We start from the raw sequence: 23,528 nt of genomic DNA on the forward strand, positions 1-23,528 counted from the left end.
AGATTTGAAGATTGTCATTGGGAGTGAACGGGATGGGCAGTATTAGAAATTAAAATATCAGGTTGAGCAGTTTGGAAGGGTCATGGATGTAGTGAAGGAGGAGATGCAGAAGGTTGATGTGATAGAGGAGGATGCTAGAGTTAGGTGGGGAGATGGGGGGAAAAATCCCCTAAAGGGAGCAGTTGAAAGAAGGGGATAATGTTTATGTGCATTTAAGAAGACATGCAGAAGTCACCAAGTCTTCTCTTTGGACGCTACAAATAGCCTTTGAATATTTACAAGCTGTGAAAAATTTACCCTACTAAAGGATTAGAAAGTACGATGACAGCTTTAAGGTTGCTCATTCACTCAGTTCTACGTTAAATCACTCTCAAACACACGTGTGAGTTTGAATGGTGTTTATTTATTGTTAAGGCACAACAGAAAGTCAGCAGCGCAGTGCTGACTTTTACACACAGAAAGGAGTGAGGATCTTTTCTTGGCCTGTCAGTTCTGGGCAGTAGTGTAGTCGAGGGAAAACTCAGGAATTTGAAGTTAGGCATCCCCCCCTTTTCCAGTGAAGAGAGAGGGCATTGATGCGTACATGGATAAAAACATGTTCCAAGTATTTACACTGTTATGAATTACTTTATTGTATCCGAGGTCTTCTACAGGAATAAAAGCTTATTGACAAAAGGTGTTTACATGTGCCTCCCCATACAGGAAATATAAACTTAACAACCAATACCTGCCTTTTAATTAACACGTTGACATTTATTGGTGATGTCATCACGCAACACTCAAATGTGAGCAGTTTCTGGGGGAACACAGAGTCGTGGGTAATAAAACACGACTCTGTGAAAACAGTCTGGTTTCTCTCAGCCATCAGATCAACGGATCCCAATCGAAGGAATAATCAGACACACGCTTGTTTCGGTTCAAACCTCTTTGGTAACAAGGCACCCATGCAGTCATTACACGGCATCACACAGACGTACAAACACACACATACACACATTCAGAAATGCTTCCATATGTAACTCGGGACTCTTGCTTCATCTATTTATCACATTCATCTATCACAATGAGAAATTGTCACATTTCGTTTCATTCAGAAACACCCTGCTACCGATTTTTGTGCACGAGAAACAAGGCCACTTCAGTTTTCTGTAATGCATCCAGGCTCGTAACTGCTTAAACAGAAAGTAACACACCCGTACTGCTACATCAGCTGTGCAAACATTCTGAAAAGGCACCACATGCATTCAAAGTAAATACTCCTGTTTTTTTATACCGCATAATTCTGACCACGCTCATCTTTGTTACATAACTAACCACATTCTCATTAGTGATATGCAGCGACATGTAAAAATATTATTTCTTTCATTCGGATTCCAGTGGAAAAACCAGTGAAAATAAGTGACCGTTAGAGATTTGTTGATTAAAGATCTCAGTATGTATTTAATGTATAAATTCTGCACAGTTTTGTATTAAATATAGCTTAAATAGAAATCTCAGTCTTTCTTTCCATGCTATTGAGAGAGCAGCTTTTTTTCCCCAAGTTCAGTCAATCATTCATTCGGGGCAATCTGACCCATATTGACCCTCTCAGTGGCAGTTTTGGCATTTAGGGTGACACTTTCGGTTGTTCACGTTGCAACGACATCCTCCACTGGTGTCTCCTGGACCCTTTAAAAGCAACAGAATGAGGAACATGCTTTGATGGAAAACAAGGCTTTGCAGTCTTTTTAGGTGGACATAAACAGTTTTTGAGTCTATCTGACCAAATAAAGCAAAAATAGATAAATTGTTAAAGTTAAGGTAGAAAGGACAGATTTCATACCCTTGGCCCCCAGCGTGGCCCTCTGGTTACCCAGCAGATCTCAGTGTGACAGACTGTACAGCGCAGCCAGTCACATCCATCTCTCTTCTGTACAATGATGCCACACTGTGGACAGCGCATGGCCTCCCCTGACTGCACAAGAGTCTGTTTTTGAGAGATAAAATGAGAACAAGAAAAAGAAGAAAGAATATGAGACCCGAGGATATGGAAAGCATTACCAGTATATATCAGTTTGTCTGTAAGCATTAGACCACAAAGCCATTCACTGCTTAAGAGTGGAGGTAAAAATGGATCTGTAACACTGTCCCTTCTATCTCTGTGCATTACAAATAGCCTTAAAACAGTATACAACTCAAAAGAACTCTCTGTCATGTCCCACATCCCACATGCAGTACAGATGTTGTGGTTAGAAGTTCACATACACTCATCATTGGCATGGGTGTCATGGTAATTTGGGGATTTTAATGATTTCTTTGGACGGTTCTTTTTCCAGGGTGGCACTGTTCAGCATACATCTTCTGTTACTTTGTTACTTTAAAACCAAGAATTTCTTGCACAAGTTTGAATTTATTTGAGATATTCGCTAATATACACAGATTTAAAAGTATACACACAGGCACAAATATATACATACACTCACTTAAATATTTTAATAATTAGTGATGAAGGTTCTACAATGTCTTTTAACTTGACAAAGCCAAGGCACGCTTACTTCTTGTTAGTAATTGTGATTGACTACAACTTTTTGTTTTTATTTGCTGCATAAAAGGGATTTGTGTGCTGATCATGAAAGATGCCCCTGCTCCAAAATCAACACCATCTAGTTCAACTGAAATTTGCAGCTGCCCCCATGGACAAGCCAAATGTGTTCCTGGCAAAGGTTTTATGGTCAGATTGAGCTATTTGGCCACAATTGCAAGGCACATGTTTGGAGGAGTAAGGGAGTGGCTTTCAAACTTAAAAACAAAGTAAAACTGTGAAGCATGGTGGTGGTAGCATCGTGTTCTAGGGTTGTTTTGCTGCCAGTGGTACTGGTACAATACACAGAATGGATGGAATAATGAAGAAGGACTATCTCCAAATTCTTTAGCTTCACCCAAATCAGCAGCTAGATGGTTGAAACTTTGATTCAATTGGTGTTGAGGACAGGACAATGATTCCAAATACACACATGAACTGGTTTTGGATTGGATAAAGCAGGCTAACATTAAGCTTCTGCAATGGTCTTCCCAATGTACAAACTTCAACACTACTGAAGACTTGTGGACTAAAAGCGGGTCTGTGCCAAGAGACCAACTAATTTAAAGGACTCTACCAATTCTGCCAAGAAGAGTGGTTAAATATCACAGACAGAATTATAGCAGAAGCTTGTTGATGGCTACCAAAACATCTGCTCGTAGTACAACTTGCTATGAGATATTTAACCAAATCTTAGTGGAGTTGTATGTATAGATCTGAGCCTGTATGGATTAGAAACTTGTGCACCCAATTCTTGTTTTTCAAAGTAATAAAAATGTATCCTGCCGTTCAAAGAAATAACTAAAAGCCCCAAATTACCATGATATTCATGCCACAAGGAATGTATGAAAACTTCTGACCACAACTCCATGTCTGTCGTAGCTCACATTTAGTAGATGTGTTGTCCTTCGAGCAGCAGAGTCATTGATAGCACGCGCTGCAAGATCGTCCTGGTACTGCTTACAATTCATACCCTCATGGATAGACTGAGGAGAAAATAGAAAGAGGAACAAATAAGGATCTTTTAAAAACTGTAATTTATGTAAATCACTCTAGGACAGTTGGATAAATTCAATAAAAATGTAGCTAGGAATGAGCACAACAGGCATTCTTTGCAGAAATAAACATTTCTTATTCAATTTGCAGTTAGCATGAGGCAACCAAGCCAGTTAAAAGCATGTCAATACTTGGACATTTTTTCATTTATGTATTCATTTGTACAAAGTATTTTTCATTTTTAACAGCATAATGTGCAATTAAAATGAACTGTTCCTGGCAGAAGCCACTCAAACTCATTCTAAATTAGCTTGGACGAATTAATTAGCTCAAAGTTCAATCTGCATCTCTACATAGTATATGTGCAAATCTAATGCATCACATGAGTTCAAGCACCCAATATAGGAACAAAAGACAGGAATAAATTATTAAAATTCATTTTATACCAGTATATACTGTGTATGATTTCTACCTTGCAAATTAGGCAGTTGTGTTTCTTGCAGACAGGGCAGTGGAAGACATTGACAGTATCCTCATACACACACCAGCCCAGACAGTCAGGAGTAGCACAGTGATAGCTGCCCTCACACCGAGACTCTGCAACTGAAAGACCCCTCTGCAGCCAGCGTTCATACTCCTCTGCAGGAACCAACTGTCACCAGGAAACAGGAGGAAGATGGTGAATGTGTGCTAACACTGAAAGCTAAAACTGTAGTTTAAAAAAAAAAAGTGTCAGAAGCTGTTAGTTGGTCTCACTCACAGCTCTGATCTCCCTCTCCTGCAGGAAGCAGGAACAGGAGTATGTGTCATCTCTGTAGGGACAGGACACCTCGGGCTCCTCGCTCAGCATAATGACAGAGCGCAAGCACTCTCTAAGCAGGCATGCACACAAACACAGAAAAGTCACCCAAGGTGTACAAGAAAAACAAAACAAATCAAAAAACCGCCACCCCTAAATTTTACCTGCAAAAACAGTGCAGACACTCCCTCAGGAGGATGCCATCTCCCGGCTGTAAGCCTGCATAGCAGATCCTACACTCCACAGATTCAGGGTTAGGCACCAGGTCCTGACCATCCATCATCACCAGCCGGGCAAAGTTCTGCCTTCGCTCCTCCTCCCTCGCCTGGAAGAAGGAGCGGTGTTGTTGGAGGAGGGAAGTGAGGGTTAAAGGCAAGTTCTGTAAACTGCGCTCTTCCAGCTTTTTCTTATAATGTGCATTTTAAACTCGAAAATGCTCAAAATCCTCATTTACACAAACACAGACAAGCACACAGAGTCAAAACCTTTTATTTATATCCATTCAGAGTATATACAGTATCGCAGTGCAAAATAAATGACTCATACATTCAACTCGGTGGCAACTATTGCTCCTAAAGAGTTCATTAAAAAGCCACTTCATTTGATTTGCTGAAAGGCTGCAGTGATTACGACTGTCACTGGATGTTCAATATGAGTAACGTCTTTTGGAGCCATGTATATTTGACCAGCGTCAAAATGTAAAAAGAAATCTCACAGGTTTTTTTTAAAAACCTGCTCGTCCTTGTCAGCATTACTGCTCATTCAGAGCACTTTTTCCACATTTTTCAGAAAATGTGCAAAAAAACCAAACAAAAAAACCCTGTAAACTGTACGATCTTATAAATCTGCAAATATGGGATGCAACCGATGCATGAAGACAGCTTAAAATGACTTCAGGGGTAAAATTCGACAGTTTTATTGCATAAATGTGGATATACATGAATATAGTCATGGGCAGTGTCTGCAGTGGAGATGGTGCTTCAAGGATAGAAATGAACATGAGGTGTATGTCTGCCTGTGTCTGTATGTTCAGTAGTTCTGGTCCAGGTTAAACAGGAGTGAGGTGTTTTGAAGCCCAGCACTCTTCAGCCCCTCTCTTCTCCCTTTCTCCTTCAAAAAACAGAGACAGAAGAGAAGAGAGTCAACCTGAGAGAGCCTGAAAGTTTCAATTCAAATACCACGGTTATTAATTTTTTTCTAAATAAATACATATCACCCTCTCCCTTTCATTGGTTTCACTTTGAGCATTTTGTCAAATTTGGCCAAACTGTGTGTCACTAAGTGGTGCTTCCCTCCCTGAATTTTTAACTGAGCTTTGTGTGCCCATCATCATGTTATATTCCAGAAATCATATTAAGTATGTGCACGTAAAAGCACGTTCATTTACCCGGAATGTATTCTTTTTTAAAATACCTGCTGGTATTGTCGGATAGCTTCTTTCTCCTTCTGAATTCTTCTGAGCTCCAGTGTATCAGGTCGATATCCCCCTGGGACAATGTAGTTCTCAGGTCGGTCCGTACTGCAGATCTCACAGCCCGGCCGTGTTGGTTTGTTAATGTAGGTACACGAAGGACACGACCAACCCTGAAAATTTGTTTAGCGCCGTTATTCTCTACATTCTTTTTACCTTACTGAACTTAACTGTGTGTCTTTTGAGTATATGTTTTCGAGAGGTTGACAAAAATTACATTACCTGGGTAGGCGATGTTTTCGGGCTCAGGGCTTTATCAAGCTGGGGCATCTCTAGGTTGATGAGATCTCTGATCTCTCTGATGTTTTGCCTCTCTAAACCGCCTGAGGCATTTAAGGAGAAAAAAAGAGACTAAGCAGCCAACATCAAATCTGCGTGCAAACATGTTTGCTCAATATGCCAGTGTGTGAAAGACGTTATGGCTTTGGTTGATACATGTAGGAGGTGCAAATAATATATATAACTTGCAACTGCAAAAAAACGGTTCCTTGCTACAGACTACAGCTGAATGTGCTACTTTAATAGGACAAACAGCTGCATTTTGTCCTGCAGCTGTTTGCACGATTAAAGTACCACAAACAGCTGCAGGATTCTAATGGTTGGTTTTTTAAAAAGTAGAATATAAATTTGACTACATTGTCTAATGTTAATCATTAGGCTGGACACACAAATATGAAGTGTGTGCATATAGATTTAAATTGAGTAATTATTTCTTTTCCTTGGTATTCTGCTGAGTTACATTTTCACTATGTGGGCACAGACCATACAAAGTCACAGACAAACTATGGCACAGTGTCTAGTAGGGGATTTCTCACTTTACATTATTTATTTATTTATTTTTATCTAACAATAGAAATAAGGTGTTAAAGAGTCATACAAGGTGAGATCAATGAAGTCTATGAATCTGTCACTGAAAAACAAAAAGCCATACTTAATTTAAATGTAGTCACTATTTTTGGTCTTCTTGGGCAGTGCGCAACAACTTCAAACACTTCTGCTTCTAGATCATGTCTCAGAAACTGTGCTGTGACCTACTTTGTGTGACAAAATATTAGGTTCTTTGTCAGACAGGTCAGGAGCATGCTTGTCACTCTTTTCCCTTCGACATTCACCCCACCGTGTGAAACGTTCATTCCCCCAGCATTAGGCTGTCAATGCAGGCCAATACTGTAACGTCTCAAGGTGCCTGAGAGTTCAACACGCGCTGAACTGAGCAGGCAGAAGCTTTTTCATCACACCATCACACTCATGAGCCCTACTCTCTGTCTTCATGCTCAAAAAAAAAATAGCTAAGTATTGGAATGGGAACACTGCACAGATGATAGAGGTGGGTGGAAAAACATCGATACTGCACCGTATTGCAATATTTTGCGTGGCTATTTTGTATCAATATAGGGGCACCAAATATCGACATTTTATGAAATAAATAAAGATAATTTGTAATAATTTGATAAATTGTAGTAGATGTTATTGTGATACTCAGCTTATTGCAAAATGTTAAAAATTGCAATAATACTGTATCATGGGGGGTCTTATGATTCCCACCTCCCACAGATGCACACTTGCAAACTGTCAGAACACGACTTCTAGGAACTGATCTAAAATAGCAGGAGCCCTGGAAGCAATGTAGAGGTGCACAAGAACACAACCTTAAAGAGGAGACCTTTCAATTTTAAATCACACCAGGTTTTTGCTTTTTTGTGGGAAGACTCATCTCTTATTAGAATAACATATAGAAGATAAGAATGTAACATACCATGGTGTATTTTTCAAAGCAATGATCACAACGGTTTTAGTGATAAGGTGTTCAAAGGCCCTTTGTTAGTAAAGCAACAAATACACGTCTAATTGTGATTTAAATAGCTCAGATTTCACATAAACCACTGTGAAGAGACCACATCTTACCAGTGTTAGTAGTGGTACGGAGTCTAGAAGGAAGTGTGGTGTAAGGCCTCCAGTCCTGAGATGAGGGGCCATTTGCAGAGGTAGCAGGGAGTGGCGGGTTTGGAGAAGACTGAGATGAAGGGCTGAAGAGGAGGATGCTCTCCTGATCCTGCTGGAGGGCCTGCGGGGTCAAGCGAGCGTGGCGGGCTGACAAGAGGTACAAGAAGGCCGTGTCACCGTGCTGACGAACACCGTACGACGCGAGGGATCGGTTGTCGAAGCACAAGCACTGGCCGATCACCCAGCGCTGCACTCGTGGGTGGAAGCCGTATTCGAGAAACATCTAGAAAGAAAACAAAGAGAATGACGATGAATGAGAGAGAAACATTAACAGTGGGGCAGAATCGAAACCATGCTGTGAAAGGAATATGATAAACATATATATGTGTAGCTCAAATTAACCTGCTGTTTCAGCGACGCAGTAGTCATGTGTGGGAAAACTTTCACAGTGACACAACAGGATGAGGACGAATCCTCCACTACGACAGCCAAACTGCGAGACAAGATGAAACCCGTGCAAACAACTAAGATTACATCAAATTATGGAAACATAAAACTACTGATTATAGATTGTGCCGCGAAGTATTGAAATCATAACGAGTAATCGTGTTCCTACTTGACTTCATTGTATTCGTGGTCTCTGGTGGAGGGCTGGATCCTAAGTGCCGCACGCTGATGGGCGAGCGTAGCAGCAAAGGCAGAAGCAGACTGCATGTCACCTGCCTCTATCGCCTTGGTCAGCTCTATACAAGTGTCCTCTGCAGATGAAACAAAGGCACGCATGATGGAACACAGAGAGACATGCAGAGATCACAAGGGCGCTAACAACAAATAAATGAATGAAAACAGAAACAGATGTGTCACGCTCACCTGTTTGCTGCAAAGCTAAGGTGTTCTGATGATGGAAACCGTCAGTGGGCTGCTGTGGCTCATTATGGTGAGAGAAGGCTGCCAATATATAAATTTGAAACCCAGAGGGGGAAAAAAGATTTTAACTAAACAGATTTCAAAGACAAGAAAGAGATAAAGAAAACACATTAAGCTCCAGAAGAAACTCAGTCATTCTGTGATTTTATCATTTCGCAAGTTCGTGTGAATTGAGCCCTGAGGGGGAAGCAAGGCAACGTATGGAAATATGAAGAGTAACAACTAATGTCTGCCACTTTGTTTCCACTATGAAAGTGGAATCAGTTGACAGTGCTGTGCTTGGTTCCACAGGGCTAATTTGAATATCAGACCATCACTTCCACAGTTTGTATCCCAGTCACGCACACAACGCTGCACTTTTTCAAAAAAGAGAGGTCCCCATTGTTTGAGTGCAACGCTGTCGAGCAGCCGTGCAGACCAGGAAAGACGCGCAGTGTTTCATGCAGGTCCAAGTAATCGCTCTCGATTTTATTTTAATAAATCAATGTAACTTACGTTTTGCATATATTACTCATGTTGCCTGTCCGATAATTTGAACAGCACCGTGGTTGCGTTTGCTTAGTTAAAAACATGCTTAAATAAATTTTAATTGATTGGATTTTGTGCAACTTCAAACATACAGCCAGTGGCACGAACAACTATTTTTAGCCATGATGAGAACAAAGAGCGCTCAGCTCACACAGGCCTCAGCATCCTTCAGTCAGCATGGGCAGTAATACATATACGGGAGAAGTTAAGGGAAGGGTAAGTCACAACAAACACCGAAGTGACGCAGGTTTGTTCTCTGTATTGTATGTTAAAAAATAGGGAAAAAAGCTCAAGGCATGATTTAAACTATGCTCACTTTACTTAAAACTACACTTTATAGCTTTACGAACATCACAATGATGTCATTATTAGCCTACTGAGACAATCTGAGGTTTATCATTCATCAGAGTATAGGGTTCATACTCTGATGAAGCTTGGAATGGTGAGGTTCATGCTGGTGTTGCTACCAACCACTGAACACAGTCAATTTTATACCTTAATTTGCACAAACACAAGTTCCCTACAGGGTGGATCAGCATAACAAAAGCATCCTACAATATTTTGCCAATTTGAATGCATTTGCACCATGGTGGTGTGGGATTATAATATCATCTTATGCCATGTTATACCCCTGATTAATGATTGTGAAAGTATTATGTAGTTTTAGTTTGTAGTATTCTCCTGAATTAGAAGAAGGTGATAACTATTAGTTTTAAACTGATTTGTATTACATTAGATTGCTGATTCAGTGTGAATGAATGATATTGTTTTATGATATCATTCATTCACACTGCTGAATAAGAATGTAACATACCATGGTATGATGCTGCTTATAACTCAGCAGCATTATACTGCTGAGTTAGAAGAAATACTGTTTTCGGAGAGTCAGGACTTTGCTTTTTCTGATAGTAGAGGAGACAGAGAGCACGGGAGCTTCACCCCCACCGTTGCCACTGTTGTTGAAGGCAGACAAAATAGGGAGCCAAGGCCATAAGTCAGGCTCGCTAGGAGTTAGAAAGAATGAATGTTTCGTTTTTTACGACTAGGTGGGGGCCACTAAAGGCTATAAGAGTTTGAGTAACCCTCCACCAGTTGGAGATTTGCTGTGACTCTCTGCATGCATGTCTCCCCATCCGGATGGTTGATGCTCAAAAGTGTTGAATTGTATGTAATAAAGTAATTGTTGATTGAGCATTTATACACCGAGTATTGTCCTTCCTTCAGCCCAAAGATCGAAAGAATTGGGAGGATTTAACAATTTAAAGCAAATTAAAGCTATTGCCTCACATCAAAAAGTTCCTGGGTTTGACTCTACCATCCGGCACCAGCCTTTATGTGTGGAGTTTGCATGTTCTCAGCGTGTCTGAGTGGGCTCTCTCTGGTTACTCTGGCTTCTCCCACAGTGCAAAGACATGCAGTTAGCGGGGTTAAATTATTTGGTTATTTTGAATTTGTCATGTGTTAATGGTTGTTTCTCTGTGTCAACTGGATAAGCAGAATAAAAAGGCTAGATGGACTTTGCTCCAAGGCCAAATATCTGTTTGTCATCTACAAGTATTTGCTCTCCTGGGTGACTGACCTCTGTGTGCTTCTCTTAGTGACGACATCACCACAGTAGCCCACTCCTGGGCTTCCTGCTCGCAGCGAAAGTTGAAGCTGATGCGATCATTGGGAGGAACGGCCAAACTCAGCTCGTGGCACTTTGGCGACTTCACCTCGTAGTTCACGCTCCTCAAATCAAACTCGGCGATGGTCTGAAATAATAAAGAGTGAGCGACAGTCAGAGGAAATCAAAGGCAGTCGTTTTTGTCAATGTGTGATGGATTTGTCTAAACTTTAATTTCCCACTATATTGTAAAAAAAATGTAGTTAGATAAAATAGACATGTGTATAAAACATAGCATTTGCTTCCAAACAAAGTGGCCTGAATCTGCCCCCCCCCCTCCCCCCGGTCATGGGTGCCCTTTAAAAACACCCAAACAACCTGTGCAAAGAGGATATGGACAGACATTAATTTCCTTCACAAAAGAGCGGTAAAAATAGTAATATCTATTAAAAAAAGAACCTGCCTTGTCAAAAACATTTAATATTTAATGATTTAGAATCACTACCTCAAGTTGTCAAGGGTATGGCCTTTGCATAAGGCAATTTACATGAGAAACTTAAGACCTTGGAGGGTCTGCGGGGATTTCCTAGACCAGAATGGCTTTGGTGTAAAGCCAGAAAACTGTAAATCACTGCACTGCTTGAAGTAGTGCTCATTAAAAACAAACATGGACAACATAAAGCCTTGCATTGATGTGGAGGTACATCTAGAATACATCTCCTTCCTATTATCTTTTCACAGCATGTTAACAACACGTTTAAACACACATACCACAACAAGCCAACCCCCGCACTGCTGTGAACTCACCACACTCCGGCCAGTCCCGCCGTTCTCCAGGAGCGACAGCCGGAATTCCCCGGATTTCCCCGGGTCCATGCTGAGCTGCAGTCTCAGTGACTCATCACCTGCTCCCGGAAGACACAGCGGCCGAATCCCAGAATGGCACACTGACACCCGAACCGACATGAGGACGGTGTGGCAGCCAAGTTGAGACTGCGAGGCCCCATAGTGGCTGGGGAGCGCGGCGGAGTGGTCCGGTGTGTGGTCGGGGGAGGAGTGAGCCCAACCGCCTGAACTCAGCGACATCCTGCCCGAAGACTCATGTAGAAAATCGTTCCAGCGGAGTCCCGTCTGCCTGTCTGTTTACCTCCTGTCCCGCGTTCTTACCTGGTCTCGGCTTTCCTTTCTTTTACATTTCTGTCAGTGAGTCGTTTGACTGGTTATTTGGCAGAGTCAGTGTCAACAGGAAGCAAGTGCGCAGAGTCGGAGAACTATTTTAGAGCCACTTCCAAAAAGTCAAACGCGAGTGATGTTTCACTTCTCTCTTCTTTTTTAGAGAAAGCTCCGTTTCAGGCAGATTCGGTGTGTCTTATTTTGGCTTCTAAGTAAAGTTCCCTTGCCTGTAGTCCCATAAATACCGTCCTGACTCCAAGGTTATGGTAGTAGTTTGAGACTGGTATCGATATGTTGCTGTTTGCTTTCATTTCACATTGCGCATGCGTTCCTCGTTGGGTGACGTATGCCGCTGTAATATTTATGAATCATGTGAACGCTGTTTCTTTTTTTATCTGCACCGAAGATTCACTTCTTTCTTCTCTCTTAACACACTATATATTTATATATTGCACACATATATTTGGTTGCGATGTAGTCCAGTAAAAAAGTCTATGTGCGCATTTGACCACAGAGAGGCAGCAAAGCATTCAGTTTACAAAAACGGCGGATGCATGTTCCCGGTATCTTCTAAATAATTCATGTCTGTGGAAATATATATAGTATTTATATAAGATTTTTAAGATCAGCAGTGACTCCGTGTAACCTCAGCAAAGGAGTTTTTTTTCAGTCTGCATTCTATTTAGTTCTCCCTTTTTGAGACTTTGTTAAGTGTCCTTCTTAGTAGTCTCGACCCAGGTGAGACTTAAACCCACAACCACCAGCTCCAGAGGCTGGTGCCTTGTCCATTAGGCCTCTGGGCCTCTCTGGTCCATTGCTCTCATCTGATGGCCTGAAAATGGCTTTTGTGACATTCAACAGAAACATTTAGCAGCCATCTATCCAACAGTGACCTTTCGTAAAAGGTTTACTTTTAAAATATTCATGTCCTCACAAAAATAAAAATTTTGTGTCCTTTTTTTAATGTCCTTTTTGCCCCTGAGCTGTCTGTGGTTAAGGTTTGTGGATGTATGTAGAATGTTTCTCTATATAAATGGCCTTTGTTCTGAATTCAAGGTGTAAGGGAAATACCTCCTGTTGTCCCATCCTCACGCGCTTTAGATCATGGATAGTGTGTCAGCAATGTAGGAAAGAAGAGAAATGCTTTTGATCAGGGAGATCGAACCCAACATGGTATTCCACATACAACCCTCTTTGATCTCAAGTGGGACAAACTCCCGTTTTTGCCAGTGTAAAGATGTTTAACTACATTAAAGAAAACTTACTTAAGTGTAGCATGAATCACAACAGGAAGGACTTTATCAGTAGGGTTAGGAGCCTGTGCCAACCTGCTTTAAATTACTAACCCTATCAATCCCCATGCATTCTCGACCCAGGTGGGACTTGAACCCACAATCCCCAGCTCCCCAGAGGCTGGTGCTGTGTCCATTAGGCCACTAGGCCACTGGCTCCACTTGGCTGCCATTTATAAATAATTAACATATCTTGATCTTTCAGATATATTATGCATAGCGTGTCATGGAGAAGGAAGCCCTGCTGGTTACCTGGTGCTGTGACTTGATCAATACTTCTATAACACAAAGAAAGCTAATCAGCGATTATTCGGGGACCTATGACCCCACAGTCACGAGAGAAAAGTTTAAAATGAAAGATACTGCAATGTTGTGTGTTTTTGCTTTCAGGCAGGAAAACGTGCAGCTGGAATTATCTGGACAGGAGAAAACAATGCTAACACCCATCACAGCAGTGAGATAAAACATTGCACATCAGGAACTGAGAACATTGTTCTGTGCCCTTTTTAAATGTATTTGTCTGCAAAATGCATCCAAGGGTGACACCAGCAAATAAGGGTTCCCTGTCATAAATCTAATTTGTTTCATTATTTATGGATTTTTCCACGTTGTGTTGCAATTGCACATCCTCAGGTTGTTATCTTCTCATTATTGCAGCTGCACTCTGCAACATACAATCTGATCTCAGCCATGACGCAATTATGGCTGCTCTAATCGGTAGGAGGGGCACAAAAGTGCTGCCGCAGGGTGGAGTTGTGTACATGAACATAAACACGTGCTATCAGTGATAGTCTGTGTAGATTTAGATGGAATTTAATAATTATTTGATGTGCATTTGAACGGATGCATACTGTAACATAACTGACAAAAATTACAAATGTATTTTTTTGGTTTGAATAAAGTACACCTGCTTGTTAGGCACGCCTGTTCAGCTTCTTGTTCATGCTAATATCTAATCAGCCAGGCATATGTCAGCCACTCAGTACATTTAAGCATGTAGAGTAAATGGGCTACAACAGCAAGAAACCATACTGGGTGATATTTCAGTCAGCTAAGAACAGGAAACTAAGGCTACAATTTGCACTGATTCACTAAAAGTGAAAAACAGAAGTCTGGAAAAATGTTTCCTAGTCTGGTGAGTTTCGATTTCTGCTGCATAAACAACATGAAAGCATGGATCCTTCCTGCCTTGTATCAGCACTTCAGGCTGCTTTTAGTGGTATAATGGTGAGGGGACCCTTATAACCAACTGAGCATTGTTTAAATTCCACAGCATCTCAGTGATGTTGGTTAGTATCATCCTTTTATGACCACAGTGTACCCATCTTCTTATGGCTGCTTCCAGCAGGATAATGCATCATGTCACAAAGCCCAGATTATCTCAAACTGTTATCTTAAACATGAAAATGAGTTGGCTATACTCAGATGGTCTCCACAATCCACAATCATCAGATCTCAATCCATTTGGGATGTGGTGGAAGAGGAGATCCAGATCACAGATGTACAGCCAATAAATCTGCAACAACTGTGTAATGCTATGATGCCAACTTTGACCAAAATCTCAGAGGAATGTTTCCAACACCTTGTTGAATTTGTGCCACAAAGAATTATGTCCGATCTGAAACTTAAGTACTGTAAACTGACAAGGTGTACCTAGTATAGTGTCTGATGGTGTATTTTAAGGTTTATGGTTTTCAACATATACAGTGGAAAATAGACATTTAGATATTTATACACTGTATATTTGTTTCTGTTTTGTAAAAAGCTCACACACACCTGTAGAAGTGCAACTTTGACTTTAATTATAGATTCATCCATCAGATGTGATTCGGAGACAGAGGTACAATCTATTTCCTGTCAGCTCTGAGAGTCTCAACATATAGATAAAGACACGATTAACGCCCCCAAAAAACCTACCTATATTATGGATAAGCTGCACAGTTAAATTCAAAGCAGTTTGTGTTACAGTTTCTTGACCTTTACAGATGCTGGTTTGGGCCCCAAGGCAGCTTTATACCTCAATATATTTGAAAATCTCTCCTCACCATGCATAGCATCTCACTTGTGATTCACTGTCACCTTTCAGTACCTACCAGTGGCAAATATAGCATATTTACACTTACTTCTTCCTCATGTGTAGCACTGTGAGTGTATGTGACTTTTCAGCGCCCGTCATGAATCAGTGAAGTTCCAAAAGCTTGTGAGAAGACATCTTAACCAAGAAGCATTTTGCAGCAGCTGATGGTGTGCTACCCAGTCCCTATCAAGCTGATTGATGAAAGGCTAATCATAAAACGCCCACCAAAGCTCCGGTTCATTGTCTCACAGACCTACTTGGGCTGGTGGGTCTCCCCATGTTCACGAATTTAAAGGTGTCTGCATGTCATTGACTTGCTGATGGACTGCTCTGCTGCGTGACAGACGTCAGGAAAACTCTGAAAGCAAACCTCCATTCTCAAAAGGATGAGTGGGGGTTTAAAGAGTGGGAGGAGCAGAGGAAGGGTGATGCATCCAGTAGTCTGGGATCACTGTGGCTGACTGACGTTCTCGATTCATCATCCAACAGCCTCATGGGCAGCATGGAGATATATATAAGCTGGGGCACACCTGCCAACAATAAAGACTCGAGACGTCCACCAACTGACCTCAGCCTGTTACCAAAGTTCAGGGTAAGTATTTACCATTTGGGGTTTGTATTTTTCATGTCTAACGCATGCAAATTCTGCAAATATTTTTACTTTGCTTTAAATAACTACAGTTGTGCTAATTGCGGCTAATTATAATATTTCAACCTGCACATAATCCCAAAGGATCTTTGATTTATAACCATCACAAAGTTTCTATCATCATCCAGAATTATGAAATGCAAGTTTTCAGATTACAGTTTCAGTGATTATTCCCGAGGTTTAAAAGACTTAATCCTACTTGAAACTGTGTTTCGTTAAGTTTTACTATTGGGCGCAACAAACGCACATTAAAAACAAATCTCCAGTGTTATCAAGCTCTGTCTTTTCTTGGTTTTGCGAATAGCTCCTGTTTTCAGTGTCTTCTCAAAAGTGATAAGTTACTTATAACTGCGTCCCTCCGTCCTGTCTTTAGTGCCTTGAGCGACACCGCAGCATGCTGCCCGTGAGAGCGGCTGATGTCCGGCACTGCGTCCTGACGAGCCGCTGGCTGCCCGCAGCTCTGGCGCTGCTCCTCCTTCTCTCCTCCAGCTTCAGCCGCGCTCACAGCACCACAGTGGAGCACGACTTCCACATTGTTCATAATGTAGACAACAGAAGTAAGACCCGTTTTCTTTAAATCATTCCGATTTGACTTTCCCGATAAGGATCAGGTGGGATTTACGCGCTCAAAAAGAAAAAAGAAGAAGAAGAAAAAGAAAGCTAAATAGGCTATTACACTTTATTAAATCAACCACAATTTAATAAAGTGTGTGTCTGAATGTATGGAATTCAATACATCTAATGTAATTATTTCTTAATAATCCTATTATATCCATTGAAATCTTTAAACATTATTTCCAGTTATTGAGTTTAAAGATATGCTCTCTGTCAGTGTAACCAGGAGACTTTCTGTTATTAGACTTTAAACTGATTTGGTTAATTACACACTGTTTAATTCAGGGTGAGGAAATGCTAACCGGGTTTCACCTTCCACCAGCCATCAAATGTAAATTCAGTATGTGGTTGTATCATTATTGGAGTACTTACTACTGGCTCCCCACGCTGGATATTTTGTTACTGAATTAAATGTTTTGATAGCAACGCATTTGTTAATTTATTAATACTGTTGATCAGCCTTCTGTGTTGTTGCATACTAAACGTTCTGAACAGATGTGAGCATTCATGCGTTTCAGGAGTTGTTTAAAGACTGAAAACATATTTGGCAGTTAATTTGAAAGCCTTTCAGACTTTACATGGTAATATATCAGAATGCCATTGTTTTAGGTCTGAATGATAGCCACTAAAAGACAATTTTTAAAAATAATTTAAAAAAAAAAAAGGGGGGGGGGGAGGCTAAATCATGCCGTTTTGTGGCTGTAATAGTACTGTTTGTCCTCACAGTCCGTCCACTAACAGAATATTTAACCACCACTTTCCTAAATATTAATTCTGTTTTCAAACATAGCTGTTAACATCTTGTATGGATCCCTTGCTTTATGTGGCACTGATAAACTTGTCTCTGCTTGGTTTCCAGGTCCAGAGATAGACCCATTCTGGTATGTGGGGCGTGGGGTGAGACCCATTGGGCGCTTTGGGAAGAGGCACAGCAGTCTGGAGGCTCTGGGCGGCGATGGGATGCCCGTCGTCAGGACGTTGGAGCTGCTGCTCAGCAGCCTGAGAAACAAGGAGAACCTTGGAAAAGTGCTCGACGGGGAGGACGGTGATTGGCTACCGTGATGTGCTCTCCTCCCCACATCCAAAAACTCAGTTTTATTTTTCGTTTGTCATTTTTTAAAAATCGACACTATATACACGTCTTCATAATTATATTTCTCTCCTGTCTGTTATGAGCCTCACCCATGTCTGTACATAAAAATGCACTCTATATTGATTAATAAATCAGGATGTCATGATTATATCTGTTGACAACCTTGCTTGTAACTTTCGTGAGTGTGAAAGCAAACATTTTCGTTGAAAAAAACAAGCAAACAAAAACTATTTTAAGTTTGCGAATTTTATTTATTTCATAATACATTTTTTTCTCAGAGTACTGTGGCACATAGAGAATCTGCTTTTTTTTTTCTTTTTTTTGCTTGTTAATAATTTCCCCAACATATCGTATGGATTGCAACAAACAATTGCACATAAAAGTGAATGGCCCGCCTGTGGAGCTGTGCACAGTGAACCTCTTCATAGTCGTTCACACTAGATTTAAACAGGAACAAAAGCAACATTTGTTTTTAGCTCTGGGAGAATCTCATCACTTCTCAGTATCCGCGACACTGTTCCAACAACCAACGAGACGTCCTGTTCAAATCCAGCCTCACAAGTCATGACAATTATACACAGTCTCTTGCACAACACTGAACGATTTGTCAACTATGATTGGGCAATAAACACGTTATCATATCATATCCATGTTTTTCACACATATAGTATATTAACAAATTCTGCAATGAGATATTGTTATTTTTTTATTATTTTTTTTACATTAGAAAAATACAGGACACTGATGATTGGACCCTTGTGGCTGTGCTTCTTAGAGAGACATTTTTCATCAGTTTGATAAAGCCAGAAACATGCTCTTTTTTACATCAACACCTCTGGAGAACAAGATTGACAAAAAATACAAGATCAATGTGCAAACCCAAGATGCGAAAGGCTGGGGATGAAAAGGTCACTAATAGAAGGGGCAGAGCATTCATACAAAAGATCATCACACCTTTCAAACACTATCAGAGAATCCAAACCTGCTCTTATTAAGCTGGAGCCAAAGCAAGAACTCTGATAACTGTATGCATGGCTAACATAAAATCTCCCAAAACTGAAAGGCAGTATTCTCGTGTTTAAGGAGTACAAGTGTGCCTCTCATCACCTGTGTTTTCAAAGCATTTACCATCGTCATTACTGGCAGAACATCGAATGGTAAATGCAAGCTTACACTGAAAGCAATTTGAGTCATCACACATAAGAGAGTCTGGTAGGACTGACTGAGGTGGGTTCCTTTGAGGAGAGAATAAAGCCTTTAATTTGCAATAGTACTTATTTCAGTGGTATTGCATAAAAACGTTCAGTACAAAAATAAATTGCTCGTAACAAAATCATGGTTTCATGGCATTTGTTATATAGCCCGTCAGACTTTCTTATGTAAAAATCTTTACAAGAATCTTTGAATGCAACACAAAAGATCAGACGTGACCCTGGTAAAGGGAAAACATGAAAATACTCTTTTTTTTCTCCTTAAATAAAAGGCCACAAAGTTTGAAAGTAAACAAAGAAAATGACAGGGAGGAGGAAGAATGGCTTTGCGTTGGAGAAACTACATATGTCACGGAGGAGGATTTTCAGACCCAACTTGAATATCAGATGGATGCTCCATGCAGATCTATTTTTTTTTTAAAATTTTGATCTATTTAAATGTTGTAACCCACAATTTCCAATTACTGGAATATATGTGAATGTATCTACAAATCAGCTTTTTCTTTCCTAAATAAATTTACACAGTCCTCACTAGTGAAATGTCAGCATGGCAAATGGATGCTTAGCTTAGCTGAGAGACTAAAAAAGGAGGAAGCGGTGAGCTTGGTTCTGTCCAGCTCCCTCCGGTTCGGGATTATAATTAGCTGCCCATTTCTCAATTTGACCTCTCCTTTTTTCTTGATACAAGTTTGACAGTTTGTCTTGACAGTGGCTGGACTAAGTTACTTAGGTCACAGCAAGAAATTAAATGATTATATTTCCAACATGTTGACCTGGTCTTTTAACTAGCTTAATTTCTTCTCAGCTACAGTTTCTCAATGTGCTATTCCTTTATAGTCACCAAGCACATAGTGCAACGGACAAAACCTCCCTGAAACAAAACCAAAACACTGGTGACGTGATACTTTGAACATCTAAACAACTCTTTTTTCTAACTCTTTTCTGGTCTGCTTGTGATTTGTATAAATCAGTAAAATATTGAAGGTTACAATCATCCCCATTTGGTGATTACCATCTGATAGCTATATGCGGGTGGATATTGACAATCATCAAAAAAACAAAACAGTTTGAATAAATCCCCCGTAACATTTCTTGGTTCATGGTGACAAAGACGATGCAGTATAAAACATGGCTCAGCCTCTTTTCAGGACACTGAATCACACAAATTTTCTTATGATTTTCCACAGCTTCATTGCACATTAATTCACAACACTCTTGCAAACAGATAGAAAACTGAGTTTTTCTTTGTCTGTACATATATATTCTTTTAAGTCGGTTTATGAGGAGTGTTTGCAGATCTTAAGGCAGAGAAACCGACTGTTAAATAACATATTTCTGTGTGTGTGTGTGTGTGTGTGTGAGAGAGTCTATGTGTGTGCAGTAAGGAGGAAAAACAGCATGAAATAAATCTTGTTAAAAGAGAAAGATCCAGCGATGTCTTCTTTGATCTCTTTAACTGATGGGTACTGAGCTTGTGTGAGGAGTGAGTGCTGAGTTGGGTTACACAGGGCAGGTGGTGGCCCCTGCTTGGCCTGGAGCTAGAGGCAGATGCTGGGTCAAGGCACTGGATGTGAAGAGCCCCTGTCCCCGGGGCTTGAAAATAGCCCTGAGGGACTCATTGTGCTGTTGACTGTCACTATGGCCGAAATACTTTAACCTGCTGCTCTGGCTCCAACTTCTCTGAAATGAGAATAAATGCCACATTTTTATTTTAAGAAAAGCACGTGTGTCTTGATTCATGCTCAATCATCCAGGTAAGGAAATCCCCAAAAAGTTGATTCTGTTCATCTGGATATATCGTTTTCCCGATGATCCAGATGAACAGAATCAACTTTTTGGGAAAAATCACATATATGTGTATTTATGTCCTTTGTCCTGTCTCAATCCTTCACCCCCAACCTATCATGACAGACGGCCATGATAGGTTGAGGTAGCCTGAGCCTAGATCTGAAAAAGTGAGATAGTGAGTACAAGCAGAGGAAATGGGCATCCTCCTTAGGGTGTCTTGGTTCTCCTTTAGATAAGATTAGGTGCGGAGCGCAGTCATTGAGCCGGTACTCACTGTACAGCTGCTACACCTACACATCAAAAGGAACCAACTGAAATGGTTCAGGAATCTGACTAGGATGTCTCCTCGGCACTTTCTACATGAGGTGTTTTGGGCATGTCTTGGAGGCCCTGGGCAGGACATGCTGGAGAAATGACATCTAGCATCTGGTTTGGGAATGTCACAGTGTTTTCCCATGAAACTCTCAACTACTGTTGTTTTAAGCAATAAATCCTGTTTCTGGAAACTGGCAGATAAAATGAAGGTTTCATAAAACAACGTGTATACTCCTTTCACAGAGCTCTGCAAACTGGCTCTAACCTGAATAGGAGTGGGGTCTCCAGTACACATTAGAGTAATTAGACACTTCAGTGTCCTAAACTGGCAGATTTATGACATGGTAGTGGTAAAAGACAGATTTTGATAGTTCGTGATGGGGGTAGTACACACAGTTACAAAGGCTTCATCACAACCTTGGTTTAAACAAGTCATTTATATTTATTCCATAATGTTGGATCAAAAAGTGCTTTTCCTCATGATCATTTCAAAGCAACAAGAAGGTTTGGTGGTGTATAGCTAAATGTCAGTATATTTTCACTACAAATGTGGAGCACGTTGTAGGGACTGATAGAAGGAACACACTAAGGTGGAATTACTGAATCAATGTCTTGGTCACTGAGTTTGACCCATTGTCCTTTCTGCTCTCTCTCTTTGGAGCTTTGCTAAAAAGCCACCCTGAATCAAAGTCATTGTGTAAATGACGGTGAAGAAAAAAAGAGAGACAAAAAAGAAAATAAAGAAAGCTGCAGCAGAAAGAGGCTTTTCACGAATATGAAAAGGAACCGACTTACAGTTGGTTGATAAAACAGCCTTATCCCCCTGGACTGTGTGTGTGTGTGTGTTTCCATTTGGCTGCTTCTCTGCTTTACATCTAATGGAGCTTTTCAGTTACTTAGTCTCTTTTTAGCAAATGTATTCACTTTTACATCCATTCAATGGCCTCTCTCTTCTTTTAGGACAAAGCATAAAATGTGAGATGTTAACTAAGGCCGAATAAAAATGTCCCTCCCCTCTGTCTCAGTTCCCATCTCTAGGTGTCTCAGTTTCAGACGCGTACATAAGCATACACGTTCACACTTTGTATATACAAGGCTGTACCCTGCATATGTCCGCAGTTTAGTTCAGTTTTTAAAAAAAAATGCATAAACACATTTTTCTTTGTCTCAACATAATAGATTTCTCCAAAGTGAGCAAAATTAGCACGTTTGGTACCTTTTAGTGGAGGCGCTGGAAGCTTCCTCCTCTGATGGCGTGATGAGTCCAGGGTTTGAGGCTGTAATGAGAATATTACCATCGCTCATCTATTATAGTTCATTAAAATCAACAAACCAACCATATCTGACCATTTCATTATTCCAATAACCATTCATTACTATAGAAGCACAGACGTGTTCATCAGTTACACCAATACTCTTTAAAGACATTACATATGGCCTGAAAGTACAAAAAAAGTGCAAAAGATTAAGTGTGCAGGAAGGCCAGTGAGTACCTTAGACTTTGGCTTGAGCTTGGAGAAGCGATTGCAGACAGTCACGTTCAGCCCAGCCGTTTTCAGAGCTGATATTCTTGCCTCAATGTTTGATATCTTAAAGCAAAAAGAGGATTTTTTTCAACAGAATTTAAGGAGGATGTTTCAGGCAATAGTTCTTCTTATCTTTGTTCAGGGTTTAGTAAGACTATAACATATGATTAGCAGTATAAAGATGTGTGCAAACAGTCATCGATCCTCTGAAGTACCTGCAGTTCAGACTGCTGGACTTGAGCAGCCGCGGTAGCCACTTGATCTTCCAGGAAGGCCAGCTCTTGGTCTGTCGTCCCACTGCTAATTCTGCGGGCGCAGTGCTCTAGGTCTCCCAGTGCTCCCTCGAGGCCATACACAGCACCAGCAGCAAGATAAACCTGCACAGAAAAGAGCAAAACCTTTAGTTCCCATAAGCACCACTGGTTCAGGAGGCAAAACTACTGGGTGGAGGTGCTCTCTAGCTTACGTTCTCCTCCATTTTGGTAAGTCTCTGGTCCAACCTGCGGGTCTCAGAGCTGCTGGATATGGGAGAAGCACTCATAGACTCAGAAGGGGTGTAGCTCTCGCCTCCCGCCTCACCAATCAGGTCCTCAGTAGCATTCAAAACCTTTAGCACCTCCGTGGTGATGCTGCAGAGCGACGCCGCTGAGCACTTCTGCTCCAGTCAAAGAACAAATAGAATTAACAGACCGTTTTAATTAAAGTGAGATTAAAATGAATTCAAGTGAAATGTCCAGAAACACTGGAGTCAGAGAGAAAACCTTATTACTCACACTGTTAAAGAGACTTAATGTGTGAGAAAAGCAGAAAATGTCAAGCAAGTACATCTAATCTGTAAACATCACCTTAAGGGCAAGGGCTTAATGTAGTGTAATACACATGAAATGATAATGAAAAATATATTTCATTTCGAGAGCAAGGGGATGTGACAAAAGGGAATTATGCAACTATTCAATTT

The 23,528-nt window shown here is 40.8% G+C and overlaps 3 protein-coding genes across 3 annotated transcripts in view; 1 reads left to right on the forward strand and 2 right to left on the reverse strand.

Annotated features, from left to right (window-relative positions):
- Window positions 1–390: 390 nt before the first annotated feature.
- shrprbck1r (sharpin and rbck1 related) lies at window positions 391–12,315 on the reverse strand. Its single transcript, XM_087846096.1, has 14 exons — window positions 11,639–12,315; window positions 10,805–10,979; window positions 8,641–8,718; window positions 8,387–8,528; window positions 8,173–8,263; window positions 7,732–8,053; window positions 6,049–6,149; window positions 5,769–5,939; window positions 4,520–4,680; window positions 4,317–4,428; window positions 4,029–4,208; window positions 3,448–3,546; window positions 1,823–1,966; window positions 391–1,668 (listed from the first exon to the last, which is right to left on the reverse strand). The coding sequence occupies exons 1-14, from the start codon at window positions 11,915–11,917 to the stop codon at window positions 1,588–1,590; spliced, it is 2,136 nt and encodes a 711-aa protein (XP_087702222.1). The 5' UTR covers window positions 11,918–12,315; the 3' UTR covers window positions 391–1,587.
- Window positions 12,316–15,831: 3,516 nt separating this feature from the next.
- On the forward strand, window positions 15,832–17,865 carry prlh2 (prolactin releasing hormone 2). The gene is made up of 3 exons (XM_035909472.2): window positions 15,832–15,965; window positions 16,396–16,579; window positions 17,497–17,865. Exons 1-3 carry the CDS (start codon window positions 15,867–15,869, stop codon window positions 17,697–17,699), a joined length of 486 nt encoding a protein of 161 aa, XP_035765365.1. The 5' UTR covers window positions 15,832–15,866; the 3' UTR covers window positions 17,700–17,865.
- Window positions 17,866–17,960: 95 nt separating this feature from the next.
- The window catches only part of myripb (myosin VIIA and Rab interacting protein b), a 115,463-nt gene continuing 109,895 nt past the window's right edge, over window positions 17,961–23,528 (reverse strand). Inside the window, exons 13-17 of the mRNA XM_087846097.1 lie at window positions 23,037–23,225; window positions 22,786–22,947; window positions 22,538–22,633; window positions 22,261–22,321; window positions 17,961–20,621 (exon numbers count right to left, since the gene is read on the reverse strand). Coding sequence (XP_087702223.1) covers window positions 20,578–20,621; window positions 22,261–22,321; window positions 22,538–22,633; window positions 22,786–22,947; window positions 23,037–23,225 — 552 coding nt within the window. The 3' untranslated portion in view covers window positions 17,961–20,577. The remainder of the gene's footprint in view (window positions 20,622–22,260; window positions 22,322–22,537; window positions 22,634–22,785; window positions 22,948–23,036; window positions 23,226–23,528) is intronic.

Source organism: Neolamprologus brichardi, chromosome 9 (genome assembly GCF_056152115.1).
Source record: "Neolamprologus brichardi isolate AB-2024 chromosome 9, ASM5615211v1, whole genome shotgun sequence".
Classification (NCBI taxonomy): domain Eukaryota; kingdom Metazoa; phylum Chordata; class Actinopteri; order Cichliformes; family Cichlidae; genus Neolamprologus; species Neolamprologus brichardi.